The sequence below is a fragment of the Colius striatus genome, chromosome 3 (genome assembly GCF_028858725.1).
Source record: "Colius striatus isolate bColStr4 chromosome 3, bColStr4.1.hap1, whole genome shotgun sequence".
Lineage (NCBI taxonomy): Eukaryota > Metazoa > Chordata > Aves > Coliiformes > Coliidae > Colius > Colius striatus.
In genome coordinates, this window is record NC_084761.1 from 98,426,744 (window position 1) to 98,444,012 (window position 17,269).

General features: G+C 52.8%; 1 protein-coding gene across 1 annotated transcript in view; it reads right to left on the minus strand.

The window, feature by feature from the left end:
* Positions 1–12,788: 12,788 nt before the first annotated feature.
* The window catches only part of ADAM33 (ADAM metallopeptidase domain 33), a 33,566-nt gene continuing 29,085 nt past the window's right edge, over positions 12,789–17,269 (minus strand). Inside the window, exons 21-24 of the mRNA XM_061992226.1 lie at positions 16,667–16,912; positions 14,852–15,015; positions 14,176–14,193; positions 12,789–13,000 (exon numbers count right to left, since the gene is read on the minus strand). Coding sequence (XP_061848210.1) covers positions 12,952–13,000; positions 14,176–14,193; positions 14,852–15,015; positions 16,667–16,912 — 477 coding nt within the window. The 3' untranslated portion in view covers positions 12,789–12,951. The remainder of the gene's footprint in view (positions 13,001–14,175; positions 14,194–14,851; positions 15,016–16,666; positions 16,913–17,269) is intronic.

Here is a 17,269-nt window from a genome sequence, read left to right on the forward strand (position 1 = left end):
GACTGCTTCTGTTTGCTGCAGCTTCAACATCCCAGCCAGTCCCCCAAGCATGTGCATTGCTCATCTTATGCAAGACAAAGCCCAGCTGTGAGCTCTCCATCTCCTCCCCTTGCTGCCCCAGTGCCAGCTGTAAAGTCTCATCTATGCTTCACTCCAGCCACGATGCTCGAGCCAACGCTCCCCAGAACTAAGCTGCAGGGTCCACCATCTCCCTGGACATTCTGACAGCAGCTCCATCACCTCAGTGCAGCAATGATTTATTCAAGGCTCAACAAGCCTAACAATTAAGACATTTCCTTCCTGCCCTGTCAGATACTTAGGATTAACAACCATATTGAATCCCTACATGAGATTAGCTGATAGATGGGAACACATCCATTTCAGTGGATAACTGTAGGTGTCTCTGCTCCTGTCATGAGCAGTGGAAGCCAAAGGCTCACTCCAGTTACCTGAAGCTGGGCAGCTTATGTCATCTGAGATGCCCAAAGGTATGGGAGACAGCTGCATCCTGCTGGAGCAGTACACAGAAGGCATAAAACCTCGACCAGGGCACCAACATCAGACCTAGATGACCCAGTTTCAGCACACACCAGCGTCTCAGTAGATAACAGACATCCCAGTTGTCTTTTTAATGTGTGCTGAGTAGTAATTCCTCTCCATGCCAACAAGATACGTGGACTCTGAGTTACTCAGCTTCTTTCAAAAGAGACATGCTCAGCTTGCTTTAAGAAGGCCAAATTTGGGCAGAGTAGCAGGAGAAAAAGAGTCACCCTTGCTCATGGTCAACCCAAACAGAGTGAAGAGGCACAGCTGTCTGCTGGGTTCAAAGAATCATGGCATTGGTTGGTTGGAAAAGACCTTTAACCTCATTGAGTCCAAGCCCTCCTTTCATCTTGCCAAGCCCAGCACTACCCCTGTCCCTCAGCACCTCAGCTCCACGGCTTTGGGATCCCTCCAGGGCTGGGCACTCCCCCAGCTCCCTGGGCAGCCTGGCACAGTGTCCTGGGGGTAGGAGTATGGTGAGACCAGGTCAGATGGCTCAGCAGGGATGGGACAAGAGCCAAATTCCCTTAAGCAGCTCTCCCATACCATGGTGCAGCTCTGTGGTCAGCACAAAAGCCCTTGATCCTCAGAAGCAGGCAGCTCTGCAGCAGTTCACAAGCCCACCCATTCACACTGCTCCTGGAGCAAAACCATTTGCTGTCACATTGTCACCCCAGGAGGGAACTCGGTCCAGTGATTTCAGCAGAGCAGCCAGGTGAGACCAAAGACTGGCAATTTCATAGTGGCCTCCAGAACTGGCTTCAGAACCACCTCCAAGCTACCACAGGCTCTGCCTCTATTTCCCATCCCCTTAAAAAACCCCTTAGCAGGAGATGGCGTGGAGGCAGGCACAAGCACAAGGGCTGCTGCGTGTCTGGAGGAGCTGTGTTGCTGGACCTACACCATTGAGGTGTCCAGCTGCCCCTAACTGGGATCCTCTTTTGCCATTCCTGCAGGCTGTACTCACACAGGGTTCCCCCTGAACAATGCAAGAGGCCTTGGAAAGCAAGGTAAGGCTGTGAAGTGGCACAATGCATGCCCAGGTCTCATTCCTACATAGACAGCAGGATCTAGCTGGGGCATCTTTGTGGTTCTGAGAACTAGGAAGACCTCGGCTTCCCCAACCCAGACACCATCTCTGGTCCTGTGAGCTGGTGATAGTGAAGATTAGGAAGAACTTTTTCCCTGAGAGGGTTGTTAAATACCCCTGTCCCAGGCTGCCCAGGGAGGTGGGGGAGTCCCCAGCCCTGGAGATATGGAACAGACACATAGCTGAGGTGCTGAGGGCCATGGTGGGCTTGGACTCCATGAGCTTAAAGGTCTTTTCCAGCTGAAATGATTCTGTGATTCTAAGGTCTATGGTTGGAAATGTATCAAGTATTTTGTCTGACAGCTTGACTCTTCCCACAGCAGCTCCTCCATCTCCAGTCCTGCTGGGCAGCAGGCACATAGAAGAGCTCAGCAGCTATTCATTCTCGTCATGAAAATAGGTGTAATCTCCAGCCAACACACCAGGCCAATTCAGCCAAAAACCTGCACAATTGCCCTGAGCTGAATCAATAGCCCCTCAGCTTCATTGCTGGCACAGGTCACCCTCTTATCAAGGGAGAGCTGAAATCACTCACGGGATGCTCGTGGTTCCACCGGCCCTGCGATGCCTTCCCTGAACTCTGTCCAAAAGCACAGGCATGCCATCGAGATTCTATTAAAACCAAAGTGCAAGGGAAGAGGGAAAAGAAGGAGGGAGCTGCCTGTCCTTGAGGTCATGTAAACTAACAAATCATGGAGAAGCCATTAGCAGCACGAAATGACAGGAGGCAAAACAGAGCAGAACGCTCCCGGATCGATCAGCTGCCCTCGTCCTCCTGAGCCTGTCTCAGTGCACTGTGTAATCATCCCGATTGATATGCTGCTGCAAACTGCTTGTCTCCTGCTCCACTCCAGGCTGGGTTTTGCTGGTCATTAGGGATCAAGGAGAAAGTAGAGAGTCCACCTTGCTGATATCAGCCCTTGCACGGAGGCTGCTGGGCATTCCTTGGTCAGCAGAGCAGGCAAACAGGCTCTGAACTGCCTGAAAGGGGGTTGGTCTCTGCTCCCAGGTGATGAACAAGGGGAATCAGCCTCAAGTTGCCCCAGGGGAGGTTGAGATTGGAGCTGAGGCAGAGCTTTTCCCCTGAGAGGGGTGTCACCCCTGTGCCAGGCTGCCCAGGGAGCTGGGGGAGTGCCCAGCCCTGGGGGGATCCCAAAGCTGAGGTGCTGAGGGCCATGGGGTAGTGCTGGGCTGGGCACTGTGAGGTTACTGGTTGGATTCAATGAACTTAAAGGTTTTTTCCAGCCAAAATGATTCTATGGCATGCAATAACTCCCATTGTGTGATTACAAGCAGGAGACATCACTGGGCCAGGGGCTTTCTCAGCCCTCAGGTCATGGAGGCTTCACACGTGATGTTAATTTGGAGGAGGATGGTGGCAAAGGTGGCAGTGTGCTGCATCTTCAAGGCCTCGTGGCTGGGTCAATGTTTGGCAGAGTGTGTGTGGTGTTTACAGGCCTGTGATGGCAATAAAAGCCAACCACCACCATCACAGCCAGAACAACCCAACCATAGGAGATGGTGGAGGGGCACTATCGAGGACTCAGGCCAAACGGGCCCCCAGCAGCCTCATAAGGAGGGACTGGCTGTTCCTCAGCATGGGGCTTGTCTCTCCAGCACAGACCAGGTTTTATAAGACTCTCTTATTGAAGGTGGCAGGGATGTTAGAACTGACCAGACACTGTGTGTCACGACCACCAGCCTTTTTCTGGAAGGAAGAGGAAAGGCTCTGAGCTGACCCTGCAGATGCCTGATGGAGGCTCTTCCCAACCAACCACCTCTGTGATTCTTGGGAATGGAGGAAGTTCACATTCTGCAAACCAACAGAGAGCTTTGTGACCCCCAGAGGGTCACAGGGCTTTGCAGCATCAGAGTTTGCTCAGGGATGGCTGCCAGCAACACCATGGTCATTCCCTGACTCCCAAGGAGAGACCAGCATTGCAAGCTCTACTTGAGAGACCATCAAGGACCTTTGCAGGGTGGCAGAGTCCAGGTAGCAGAGCTCAGACCAGGTGTGAAGCTACCAAGACTATTTCACAGAAAGAACAGTAGCAGCAGTTCTCAAAGCTCTTTTTACACCAAGCTTTTGTGGAAGAATTTGTTCCCTGTTGAGCTGAGGGAGCACTGGCCAGAGGGAGCACTGAGCTGAGGGAGCACAGCCCAGATGGGCTGTGGAGTCTCCGCTCTGGAGATTACTGACACTACACTGAACTGGAAAATTCCTGCTTGCTGAGGAACCCACACCTTCTCCTGGCATCTCAAAATGTAGCCTGATGGAGGGCTGGGCAGAGAGACATCCAATGACATTCAACAAGGGCAAGGGTAGAGTGTTGCCTCTGGGGAAGAACAACCCCATGGACCAGCACAGGCTGGGGAATGGACTGTTGGAGAGTAGGAGACAGGAAAGGGAGCTGGGGGTGCTGGTGGGCAGCAGGATGAGCCTGAGCCAGCAACATGCCCTCGTGGCCAAGAGGCCAATGGCAGCCTGGGGTGGATGAGAAGGGCTGTGGGCAGTAGGTCAGAGAGGTTCTGCTCCCCCTCTGCTCTGCCCTTGTGAGCTCACATCTGGAATATTGTGTCCAGTTCTGGGCCCCTCAGTTCCAGATGCACAGGGAGCTGCTGGAGAGAGTTCAGTGCAGGGATACAGAGATGCTGGAGTGGAGCATCTGCCTTGTGATGAAAGGCTGTGGGAGCTGGGACTCTGCAGCTTGGAGAAGAGGAGACTGAGGGCTGAGCTCATTCATGTTACAAATCCATCAAGGGTGGGTGTCAGGATGGAGCCAGGCTGTGCTCAGTGATGGCCAATGACAGGACAAGGGGCAATGGGGACAAGCTACAACAGAAGAGGTTCCAAAGCAACACAAGGACAAAGTTGTTCCCTGCTGAGGTGAGGGAGCACTGGCAGGGGCTGCCCAGATGGGCTGTGGAGGCTCCTTCTCTGGAGACATTCCAACCCAGCTGGATGAGTCCCTGTGTGCCCTGCTCTAGGTGGTGCTGCTCTGGCAGGGGGGTTGCACTGGATGAGCTTTGCAGCTCCCTTCCAGCCCTTCAGATTCTGTGGCTCTGTGAGTAGTGTTGGAGATCCAAAAAGCATCCAAAAGGCAGACATACCACTCTCACCTGTCCTCTTCCATCCTCAAACCCTGCCACAGGATATTCCCAGCATGCTGCAGGGCATCTGAAAGGGACAGCATGGTGTGGATGGAGTCCTGGGGAAGCCCACCATCTCTTGCTGAAGTTATAGCAGAACTCAGGGCTTGTTCTCTCACAAGTCAGAGCAGAACAGAAGAGCAGCTACTTCCCATCCCAGGGAAACAATGTGGGTTCCTTGAAGTTCAACAGAGAAAGTTCTCCAGCCAACTGTCTGGTTGGGTTTCCTTAAAGTATTGTGCATGTCACTCAGTGACAAGGATCTCAAAGTGTGTCATTGTTGATCTCCTTTTGTCATGAGCTGCCAGGTTTGAGGGGAGGTTCAGAGCTGAGCCAGAGGAAGATGGGATGCAGAGCTGACTTGATTAAGACACTGTTTTGAAACCTTTCTGCACCTTGTTACAGCCGATTTTTCTTCTGCTTCTGCTCTAAAAGGGAAAGAGGAGAAAAAAAACATACTCAACTTTCAAACAGAACAGCTCCCCCCAAGGGAACATCAAAGGGAACTTGAGCTGTTTTCACTGCTAGTGGAAAAACAAAAAGCATGCAAAGACCAAACTGCACAGCAGATGATAGTGAAGTGCCTGGGATCAGAGCCCTGCAGGGGCAAGGCACAGGGATGGACAAAAACACCTGGCTCAGCCCTGAGGCTCATGGAATCATAGAATTGGACATTGGTTGGAAGGGACATTTAGAGACCATCTAGTCCAACCCCTCTGCAGAAGCAGGTTCACCTCTTGCTATACAAAAGCTTCACATGTGTAAGACCTTCCTGGGATAGACACTGTTTGGGAGACTGTGTGGTGACAACAAAACCATGCCAGGAATAATTTGAAGCTCAAAGAATGACCAGATTCTGTCTTGCAGTCCTGGCTTTTCCTTCTGGAAAGGGCAAACGGGGAGAAAACCCAACAAAATGAAGCAGAAGGAAAAGAACAAGTGGATAAAGCCACTTTTATTTGCATTCCCAGGAGAAAATGAGGCTGTTTGTCCAAACTGTGACTCATTTTGCATTCACTAAGCAAAGCCAGCAGAATGGCTTGGCAGGCTGGACTCTGGCTCCTGGCCACCTCAAGTCCAATGGAGACCAGGTATGTCCTGTCACATCTTCCCTGGATAAAGGCTGTACCTCAGGTCCTGCCCCAACACACACATCTATGGCTGGAGACCTTTGCACAGCAGGAGCAGTAGTTGGAGCCACCACGGCTCAGGCTCTAGAGACCCTCTACTTCAGTCCTGCTGTGGTGGGTCCTGTCCTGGAGCCAGGAGCTTTGCCTTGCCTTTCCCCTTGGGCTTTCTGCCCTTCTTCATCTTAGCAGGATCCTGCTGTGAATCCAAAGCAGTTTATTCATGCCTTGGTAGCAAATTAGTCCAAAAGCTGTATCAGGTTGATCCAGTTGGCAATGGTGAGGTGATTGCAAGGGTCTGCTACCATTTTCTTGCTCCTCATGTACACCACTGAGCACAGCAGCAATAGGATTCTCACAGTGGAAGTGGATGTTGGCACCAGTGACTCCTCATCTAGATGTTCAGGGGCACCTCTTAGATCCATCCTTTTGCACCACGTTGTCTAAGATGACTTAAGGACTCTCCTGTCTTCACCTGTTCTCACCAACCACAGTCAGAAGCAGGAGGGCCAAACAAGGACCATCCTTGATTGAGGAGAACCACACAGAAGGGCAAAGAAGCTGGGGGAGGGAACTGTGGGTGCTCAGTCTGGAGAAAATGAGGTTCAGAGGAGACCTTCTCACTCTCTACAACTCCCTGACAGGAGGCTGTGGCCAGGGGAGGGGTGGCTGGAGGATGGGCTCTGCTCACAAGGTATGAGCAACAGGACAAGAAGAGCCTCAAGCTGCCCCAGGGGTGAGGCTGAGGTTGGAGCTGAGGCAGAACTGTTTCCCTGAGAGGGGTGTCAGCCCTGTGCCAGGCTGCCCAGGGAGCTGGGGCAGTGCCCAGCCCTGGAGGGACCCCAAAGCCCTGGGGCTGAGGTGCTGAGGGCTGTGGGTCAGTGCTGGGCTGGGCAGGGTGAGGTTGCTGCTTGAACTCAATGAGCTTCAAGGTGTTTTCCAACCAAAACAATGCCATGATTCTCTGATTCTCAGCCTAGTCCCCAAAAGCTGTGTCTGGAGCTTCTGGCCCTTCCTCACACACATTTGGGCTGAGCACAAAGCACTGTGTGTGATTCTTGCATGGGTCAGACCCTTCTGTGGCACGTGGCTGCTCCCAGCAGACACTTTGCTGATGGCCACTGTGTTTTGGAGAGCTGAATAACACAGATGAAGATTGCTCTGTGCCACTGGCCTCAGGACCCCCAAAACATTCCCATGCACATCTTCATCTACAAGCACAGACATGGCCAAAGCCCCTTGCTCTGCAAGCCTTGGGAGCACAGAGTGCATGTTGTCCCTCAGTCACAGGAGGCTGCTTTGGGCTGAAAACATCTGTTTTTATCTTCATGTGAACCCAGTAAATGCAAAATGATCTCTTTAGGACGAAAAAAACCTCCCACATCTACTTCTTTAAAGCACCTTTGTGTACAGAGAAGTAGCAGCAACAGCAAAAATCAGACCTCTGACTCTGAGTGAAGTGTCTCACCAGCTTTCCCTGCCCAAGCAGGGTGAGTCCAAGCTGCTGAGTGATATCCTGACCTTCAGCTCTTTGCTGCAGGCAAGCACAGGGGAGGTGTGGGCTGGGGGGTGATGGCAAACTCAGCCATTCTCCTGAGCACTCTCAGCCCCATCCAGCCCCTGGCTGGTCATGATTGTCCTCTGCAAACATCTCATGGCATATCACCAGTGGCCACTGTGTGAAGGAGACAGGGAAGAGCTTTGGGGTTTGTTTCTCTAGGCAGTAATTCAGTTTGTCTTTGCTAATTAGGCCAGAACAGCTCCTCCTTCATTTCTATATCTCATGTGCTGACCAGAGCTGGGCACTTGGGCCTCATGCAGAAGCTGCACTGTGGGCTTTCCACCCTCATTTCTACATCCTCCAGCTTCCTGAGTTTTACTTGTTTGGAGTGGTTTGGTTTGACTATCTCAGCTGAGCATCTGGGACCAGAACAGGCAGGCTGCTGTGTGACACACAGCTACAGCCCTGCCCTCACTCACCCTCATCCTTCAGACCACGGTGGATGGCAGCAGCAGTGTCTTTGTGCATCCAGAGGCCACATCACCATGAAGCCACGAGACAAAGCTTCTCCTCAGCTCCACGTGTTGTCCAGGCTTGGTTTCTTCATTTCTTTATCTGAGCAAGGATTTAAAGCAGAAAGGCAAGTCAGAGAGGGAGAGCTGCATCCTGCTTTGATGGTGCTGACACCAAAGTTCTCCATCTCCAAGCTGGCTTTGTACTTCATAGCACTGGGACTTGAAAGAGACTCACTGTAAGAAATGCTTGGGAAGGAGAGAGATAAGCCATCAGCTTTAGGCAACACTTCAGTGACAGCACTCAACAGGACTTCAGTCTTGAGCTTGTGTGTGTGTAACAAATGTATTTCTCCCCTCTCTGTGTATATAGCAGTGTCGATGCAGTGGATTAAAAATCAAGCTGTGCTTTAGACTTGCCTTTTTAATGGGACCATTCTTGGCTCCAAGGAGAGAGCTATCAGCAGGAATGGGTGGAGAGAGCAATCCTCTTCTGCCAAAGACAAATAAAGTGAAAAGGAACCAAAAGGCCCTGGAAGGTGATGAATGGTTCAACTTCCCCAGCTGCAGGAGCCTCTTTATTAACTGCTTCACTGCCTTTTTTTGTTCTTTTTGCCTTCTTTGATTTGTGTGGGGTTTTTTTCACCCTGGCTCTGTTCATGCTCCTGCCTGCAGCTCTCTATGCCCATGTGTTGCCTGCTTGATGCTGTCTGAGCCCAGTTCAGGTGTCCTTCCCTCCCACCCCAGGGTACAGCATCAAATGAGAAGGAAAGAAAATGGGTTTACATTTGCCAGCAGCAACATCACCTCATGTTTTACCCCAGGGGACGGGATCTGCCTGGTGCCAGGACACCCACAGCAAACTTGGTGCATCTCCAAACCCAGGAGCCACAGAGAACACTTCTTGTCCCAAGGTGACTTCCTCAGTGTGTCCTCAATTACTGGGGGTTCTTCCCTGTTCCCTTCATTGCTTGGTCCCTCTTCCACATCCCCCTTTATCCCTTAGAAGCTCTTGCAGAGCCTGAGCCCGTGGAGCTGCTGTGGGGCAGGATCTGGCCTCTTGCTGTGGTTCTTTGCATCCCCAGAGTGACTGGGAAGGACATGACAGGAGTGGGACAGATGAAGGGCTCCATTTTACAGGCTGAGGGGAACTGAGGCATGGAGACAGAGACAAAGACTTCCCTAAAGACAGGGAGATCTTGCCAGCTTCATGGCAAGCATGGTGGGAAACAGTGACCCCTTGAAATGGCCAAGGAGGTACAGTCCTGAGTCCCTCTGCAAGCTGAGCTTCCTTCTGCTCCATAAGGACAAGCAGCCCATCCCAATGAGCCCATCAATGTGCTGGGGCAGCTGTTTTAGGGCTGGACAACCACAGAGCCAGGATGAGCTGCCTCAGTCCTGCATTGCCTGCTGGCTTCAGGCTATGTCTGTCCTATCACCTGGATGTTTAATTCAGAGGAAGCCCCTGTGTTAAAAGGAAGCCTGGGAGATGCTAAAACACCCCCACACACACTCCTACAGCCCCTAATCATCCCCAGTAAGAGTGAAGCCCTCCAGAAAGCCCAGAGGCCCCTACCAATTTCATAGTAGGCTGGATCACAAGCTCTCAGCTCCATTATTTGCAAAGTGCCTGGTGTGAAGGGGCTTCAGAAGCCCTGGCAAGAACACTGACAGCCATGAGACACTGCAAGAGAACAGCAGCTGCATGGAGAAGGAGACACTGCTGAAGATGACTCACCCAAGTCACCCCAGCTTAACTTCTCCCCCATTTCACTTGCACAGGACCTGGAGCATCTGCAGGGCAGGAGGAAGATGGAGAACAGTGAGTTTTGTTTCTGTCAAGGGTAGGAAGGCACAGGAGGATGATCCCTGGAGTGGTGTGAGCTCTTCAGAGCTGGAGGGTTGAAGGATATAACAGCAGTTATACCAGGACAGAGCAAAGAACTGGCATCAGGCCCCATCAGGGATCAGGTTAAACTCTGAAAGGAGCTGGGCTTTGCTCCACTTGTCTTCTGAAACGTCTAGATGTGGTTGCTGTTGGAAATTGGACATGAGATGGACATCAGGAGATAGACCTGTCCCATCCTCCATGGTGTCACTGGGAATTAAAAGCAGGGATGCTCTCTCCAGCACAGTGTAAAGTTGTTTGATGGAGTTGTGTTCTCCTGAGCCAGCCAAGAGCATCCCAGAATGGTGGGGAGTTGGCCATCAACCCCTAGAACTCCCAGGTTTCTCCCTGCAGAGCTGGGAGCTTTTTGTCTTCCCCATTTGCACCTCACAGACTCTGCCACATGGATGAATGAGGAATGTGCACACAAAGGCATCACTCAAACCACCACTGAAGCACCATCCTGAGCCTCTGAGCCCTCACTCCAGAGCTTGCTGGAGGTGGACTTTCAGCACACACCTCCCAAAACACAGTCTCAGATTCTCCCTTACCTGACTGGAGAGGAAAGTGGAGGCCCAGCCTCTGAGCAGATGACCCCTTTCTCCTGAGAAAGCTCCACTTGAGTGAACTTCAAGCTCAAGGAGTTGTGAGAAGCACCCAGCTTCCACACCCAGCTCTCGTTGTTAATGAGCATGCAGGTGATGGGGTAGGGAGCAAAGAACAAGGAGGAAAGGTGCACTTCAGCATCTGGTCCCTGGAAACCTCAGCCCCAACTCAAGAGGTGCTGAGCAGAGGTTTTCATGGTCATCTGCTGCCATCTAGTGTCATCTGGACACTCAAAAGCCCTGCCTGGACTCAAGAATTCCCCTAACCAGCCTTCAAATCCTGCCCATCCCATGGACCACAGGCCACACCTGACCCTTGTAGGTGCATCAGGATGGACATCATCCACCCAACACCACCTGTGACCACCTCAGGTTAGGCTAAGTCAGCAAGCTGACCATCGTGCATCACCCCTAGATGACCACCTTCTCTCACCTCCTGCAGCTGAAGGGCAGAGGAGATGATTGGGTGGCCTGGCCACGTGGACTAATTCAGCCCCCAAATGCGTGTGGCCAAGCTCTGCACCGTTGGTGAAGTTTGGACAGCTGCAGAGGGTAAACTCCTCATCTCACCCCACTGGCAACAGGAGACAAAGGGGAGTGTCATGGACAGTCATGGGTAAGAATCCAAGCCCAGGGACATTGCATCAGCTTGATTCAGTTGCTGGTCTCACAGTGAGGTGGTATTTTCACGCCATTATACTAAAAGGTCCAATTCATTGCTGCAGAGACTCCTCCAAACCCTCTCCAACCCTCTGCTAACACCTGTACTGGACAGTAGAAGGACATTCACAGGCAGAGAGCTGGGTTTCCCTTTCCAGGACATCTGTGGGGCTCTTCCCCAAGCCTGCCCATGTCAGAAGTACCTGGGACATCACTGAGAGGAATGGGAAGGTTGAGGGAGCAGTTCTTTGTTGCTGTCCTCTGGAAGTCACCTGAGGCTAATCTCAAGATGCCCCTCTCAACCTAAATGACTCTGTGATGTTGTAACTTGCCATCAGGGCAAGAGGAGCTGCTGGATCCTACATCCCAGCTGGAAACCTCCCAGAAATGTGAAGGTATCAGAGATGCTTCAGGGAAGTCCCATGTGCACGTGGACTTTGAAACAAAGCCTGGCCAGAAGAGTCTAAGAGCAGCTTGGGTTAAGGTGGCCTTAACTACAACCTGCTGCTAGCAGCCCACAGTAGAACAGCTTCCTGAGGGTTGTCTCTGAGCCTACATCATGGACAACCTTTCCAGGGCTTGGACACACCTCCAGAAACGTGTCCAGGGCAGCTGACACGTCCCATGGAGCTGGGCTGAATGATCCAGGTTTAAGGCCTGACAGAAGATGTCTGTTTGCATCTGGTGTGGTGTAAGACCCAGAGCCTTCAGTGCCCAAAGGCTCAAGGAGCTTCTGAGCAAGAAAAGAGGCAGAGGAGCCAGGAGACTGTACAAAGCCTTTGTTCTCATTGGAGACCCTGCCAGAGCCGTGTGTCAAGTCACAGGAGAGTGGCAACAGCACCTTTCATCTGAGGATTGTAAAGCCCTTTTGAGACATCAGTTAAACCTCACAACACCCCTGTGAGGTAGGTATCACCCCCCCCTCCATCTTACAGACAGGGGGGAACTGAGGCACAGAGATATGCAATGGCTTGGCCAAGGCCTTTGGGCAAGCCAGTGACACAGGCAGGAGATCTTCCTGCTCTTGTTCCCAGCTTGTGGTTCCTTCTCCCTTTGGACAGCAGAGGATCAGCAGCTCCCAGAGCCACTGCTGGGCTTGCCCCGTGAGCAGGGAACGTGTAATGGTAACAGTGAGCTCCTGAGGCCCCTGAAAGCACCCTGGTAACCAGCTGCCACCAGCACTTCAGACATTAAACCCTTTCCCAGGCAACTTCTCCTTCCAGGTAAGGCCCCAGGATTGTCACTCTTTGCTCTTGTGCAATCAGGGCAGGAGGAGCCTGAGAACTTGCATCCTTGATGGAAATGTCCCAGCACTGGATGGCACAGTCCAAACTGGAAACCATTTTTCTCTCATGGCAAGTATCTCCCTGGAGACAATGCCCAGCATTGAGCTCTGGTGTCAGTGGGTGGTGGGGTGGTCTCCCCAGGCCTTGGAGGAGAAGGAGGAGGTAGCTAGAAGGATATTACACAGCTTTCCGCTGCCACTGTCGTCAGCATCTTCCATCAGAGTTGGATGTTCATTTACCCCAAGCCACTCCATCCCTTGCACACATGTGCAAGGGTCAAGGATAAACTAAAGCTGGAGGTAGGGGTATAGATTGGCAAAGAAGCCACGCCAGGAACTGTGGTGGTCTCCATCATGGTCTCCCCAACACCAGCCCACCCCAACCCTTGGTTATGTCATGATTTCCCCTCTCCTCCCTCCCCACCACGACAGTTTGTTGTGCTGAATACATATTCTGTCTTATAAAAATAGTCCTCTGGTATCAAAAGACAAAACAAAACAAGAGAGGAATAAAAGACCCCTGTGGCCAGCAGCAGTGCAAATCAGGAGAGCCAGCTCAGGAAGGATGGGCTGAAGGTGGCCTTGGTTTGTCACTTCTTCAAGAGGAAGCTTGGTTGGGTTTTGATGGCTGGGACTGGCCTAAAGTGAGAAGAGAGTGAGACAACTTGTTTGAGTGCAGAATCCACCACAACCAACCTTCCACAGCTCAGGGCAGAGGGGACCTGGGACTGTCGTGGTCACCCACGTCCTCTCTCAAAAACACACCTCACTTCGAGGTGTTGCCCTTGGTGTACCCTCAAAACACAGATGCAGAGACTACCAAAACACATGGTGGCACCAGGCAGTGGCCCAGAGGTGAGAACTGTGAGCTCAACAACTGTAGGAATCACGTCCCTAAAGGAGTTACTGCCCTCAGCTTCCCAAAAACAGCCACGGTGGTTCTTGCCACCTAAGAGATGTCACCATCAGCTCAATATGGATCCTACATATGGGACCATCCTGGGGTTAGGAAATCTCTCACCTCATCCATCCAAGGAAAGCAAACTGTTCCCTTACCATGTTGATGGTGTCAGGTAATCAATCCAGACCCAGGACACAGACATGTCTTGCTCCCTGGCACAAGTCTGGCCCTGCCAGCCTACCCTTCCTGACATGGGCACTGCTTCAAAAGATGGCCAGGGGCTGGTCTCAGTGGGCAGCAAGGACAAAACCACACTGTTTGGGGAAGGGAGCTGAGTTTGGCTGCCAGGCTGTGCCAAGCCTTTCTCTTTTGGGACTGCTTCACCTACTCCAAAAGATGAGTTACAGGCATTGAGCTCCACCAGAGAAATTTTGGGGCATATTCAGCCTCTTTGTGGTGGCAACTACAAAGGCATAAGAACCTAAAATAGTGTGAGAGGGTCAAAGTAGTAATCAGCAGAGCAGACTGTCTGGGGATGAGGGCCAACTTCAGTCAGGCATGGTGCCTTCCCTGTGGCTGATGCAGCCCACAAACTGAGGAGCAGGAGTGGATGGAATGATCCCTTGAAGCTCCACTGGCTCATGCCCAGAGGATTTAGCAGTACAGTAATAACTGAGAGCAGTGGTGATACTTTAAAGGACCTGGACTTCATGTCTCAGCTCCAAACTGAAAACCCTGCATGCCAGGGACACAAGTGCCCAAGCCCTGCTCTTGCTGGGGTACTAAGAGCCCAGCTAAGAGCCTCTGGGAAAGTGGATGTTAATCCCATCTCCTGGTTCCCATCCCAGTGATTAACCACAGCCCATCCCTCCTCAAGCAGTCCCCATGGTCCTGCATGGTGTCTGTGACTCACCTTTGAGGTGGCATCGGCCTGCAAGGAGGGAAGGTGAAAGACAACATCAGCATCCATCCTTTCACTCCATTGTCCCCCAGCAGAACACCAACAGCTGCCTCCATGCTCTGGGATGGGAGGCCACATGAACCCCAAAGGATGGAACCTCCCTTAACCCACTGGGACCTTACAAGACCCAAAGCCCCAACCTTGGTCACCATTGGCCAACCTTGGCCAGCCCCTGTGGGGTCCCCCAGACAGATCCCAGACACCCAAAGGTATCTTGCTGAGGCTTTTCTCCTGCACCATGCGGGAAGGAGCAGATCCCTGTCTAGAAAAACTCTCTGTCTGCTCCCCAGGTAGCAGAATTTGGGACATCTTCTGATTTCCTTCCTGTCTTTTGCTGCTGTCCCCAAACACAAGATCCACAATGCCCTACAGGCCAGTTCCACCAAAGCTGGTGAGCTTTGACCTGCACACCCCAGAGCACAGAGCCCTTCTCCTGCTCCTCATCAGCCTGCCCTGTACACACCAGCCACACTGGAGAGGAGGAGGAGAAACCCAGGTCACAGTGAAGCCATCACAAGGGGCAAAACAGAGCAAACCACAGTGACATTTGGGATGTCAGGACCTACAGAACCTCACACTGTGTCCACCAGCAGTGGGAGGAGGCAGCTCACCTCCTCTCTCGACTTACTTTAACGGCCTCGTGGCGTGGCTGACGGCGCTTGCACCCGATGCTTTGAAGTTGGTGGGAGGGACCATGACCAGCAGGGTCTGTCCATGTGCAGGAGGCAGCTCTTTGGCCAGAAGAGGACTTCCAGGCAGTGGCCGACGGGGGGGTTGGTGCTTTGGGGCAACCTGGGATCACAAAGTGTAAGAGGAGAGAGAACATGGCTCTTCTTAATGATGGGCAGTGATAGGACAAGGGGCAACGGGGACAAGCTGGAACAGAAGAGGTTCCAAAGAAACACAAGGACAAAGTTGTTCCCTGTTGAGGTGAGGGAGCACTGGCAGGGGCTGCCCAGATGGGCTGTGGAGGCTCCTTCTCTGCAGACATTCCAACCCAGCTGGATGAGTCCCTGTGTGCCCTGCTCTAGGTGGTGCTGCTCTGGCAGGGGGGTTGCCCTGGATGAGCTTCCCAGGTCCCTTCCAACCCTTAAGATGCTATGATTCTGTGAACATCCTTAGAGGAGCATCCAGAGACCTGCAAACCTCTCTCCCCTGCTGCAGAGCTGAGATACTTCAAAGCACATAATATCCCAATCCAAACTACCTTGAAGGATTCTCATTATCTAACCAGCTCTCCTCACCACTCCAGTGGGTTTGTGTGGGCAGGTTTTGGTATTGAGGGGCTACAGGGGTGGCTTCTGTGGAAAGCTGCTGGATACTTCCCCTGTATGTGACAGGGCCAGGGCCATCAGTTCTGAGATGGACCTGCTGCTGACCCATTAGGGATGGAGGGAGCAACTGGGATTGACACACTGGAGAAGGGGAAGGAGTTGCTGGGCAGGTGCTGAACTGCAGCAGCAACAGGGAGTGAGAATGTGACAATATCTCCACAGACACTGAGGTCAGTGGAGAAGGAGGGAGAGAAGGTGCCCAGGCACCCAGGCACTGGAGCAGAGATTCCTCTGCAGCCCATGGTGAGGCAGCTGTGCCCCTGCAGCCCAGGGAGGCCCCAGGGAGCAGAGACCCACTCACAGCCCATGCAGGAGCCCACGCTGGAGCGGGTGATGCCTGAAGGAGGCTGTGACTCTGTGGGAAGCTCAGCCTGGAGCAAGTTCCTGGCAGGACCTGGGAGCCCGTGGGGAGAGAGGAGCCCAGGCCAGAGCAGGTTTGCTGTCAGGGCTTGTGACCACATGGGGAACCCAACACTGGAGCAGTTCACTCCTGAGGGACTGTTTCCCCCACGCTGGGGCAGTGGGAAGGACCCAATTGGAGATGTTCATGGAGGACAGTCTCTCATGTAGCAGTGTAGCAGTGGGAAGTGTGAGGAGACCTCTCCCTGAGAAGCAGCAGCAGCAGCAAGGTCCATCTGTGATGAACTGACTGTAACCCTCATCCCCCATCCCTCTGTGCTGCTGGAGGGGAGGAGGTAGGGACTCGGGAAGAAGGGAGGGATGGGGGGAGGTGTTTTGAGGTTCAGGCTTTATTTCTCATTCCCCTACTCTGTTTTGATTGTTAACAAATCAAACCATTTCTCCCCAAGCTGAGCCTGTTTTGCCTGTGATGCTGATTGCTGAGTGATCTCCCTGCCCTCATCACTCATGAGCCCTTTGTTATGTTTCTCTCTCCCTTGTCCAGGTGAGGAGTGATGGAACAATTTAGTGGGCACCTGGTACCCAGCCAGAGCTAAACCATCACAAACACTGCAAGGATCCCTCTCTTAGGGTGGCATGAGAGCTCCTTGCTAGTGCCCAACCCCCCCAAAAAAAGAACCAGAGGCAGCCAAGACCCAGGGAAACTCTCTGAGTGTGGAAGGAAAGCAGAGCCAAGCAGCCAAGCTCACCAGCGGCGTCCTCACGGGGCTGCAGGGAAGAGGCTTCTTCGGAGGCGGCAGCTTGGCCTGGGACACGACCACTTTGGTGGGGACCACTGGGGACCTGGTGACTGGTGGAGGTGGCCTGGCAGGCTTGGGCTCCCTTGGCCTTGAAGGGATGGAGTTGAGGGCTGGACGAAGAGGATGGACAACGTTGACAGGTTGGGAGCCCGGGTGGTGGGCGCTGGCTTTGGGGGGTAAGGCAGTCCGAGGTGCCTGTGTGGAGGAAAACGTCAGGGAGTTTCCTAGCTGCTGAAAAGCACATGTCCCCTCAAGGTCTGGGTGTTAGGGAGCTGCAGGAGGAGCACTGGGTATTTATTCCACTTTCTGGGAGCGTCCCAGCCAAAAGCTGAGCAGGTTTGCTCCTCGCTAACCATCTGAGAGCATATGGGGTTGGGCAAAGGTGCTGGGCTCAGGGTGTCTGGAGCAGGGCCAGGTCTGGTGAATCCTCACAGATTCCCACCAGATGGGAGACAGGGACCATCCTGCTCACTCTCAGCCACTGTGGCCATGCTCAAATAAACCTAAAGGATTCCTAAATTTAGCTCCAACCTTCCCCACCCCAAGGTCACC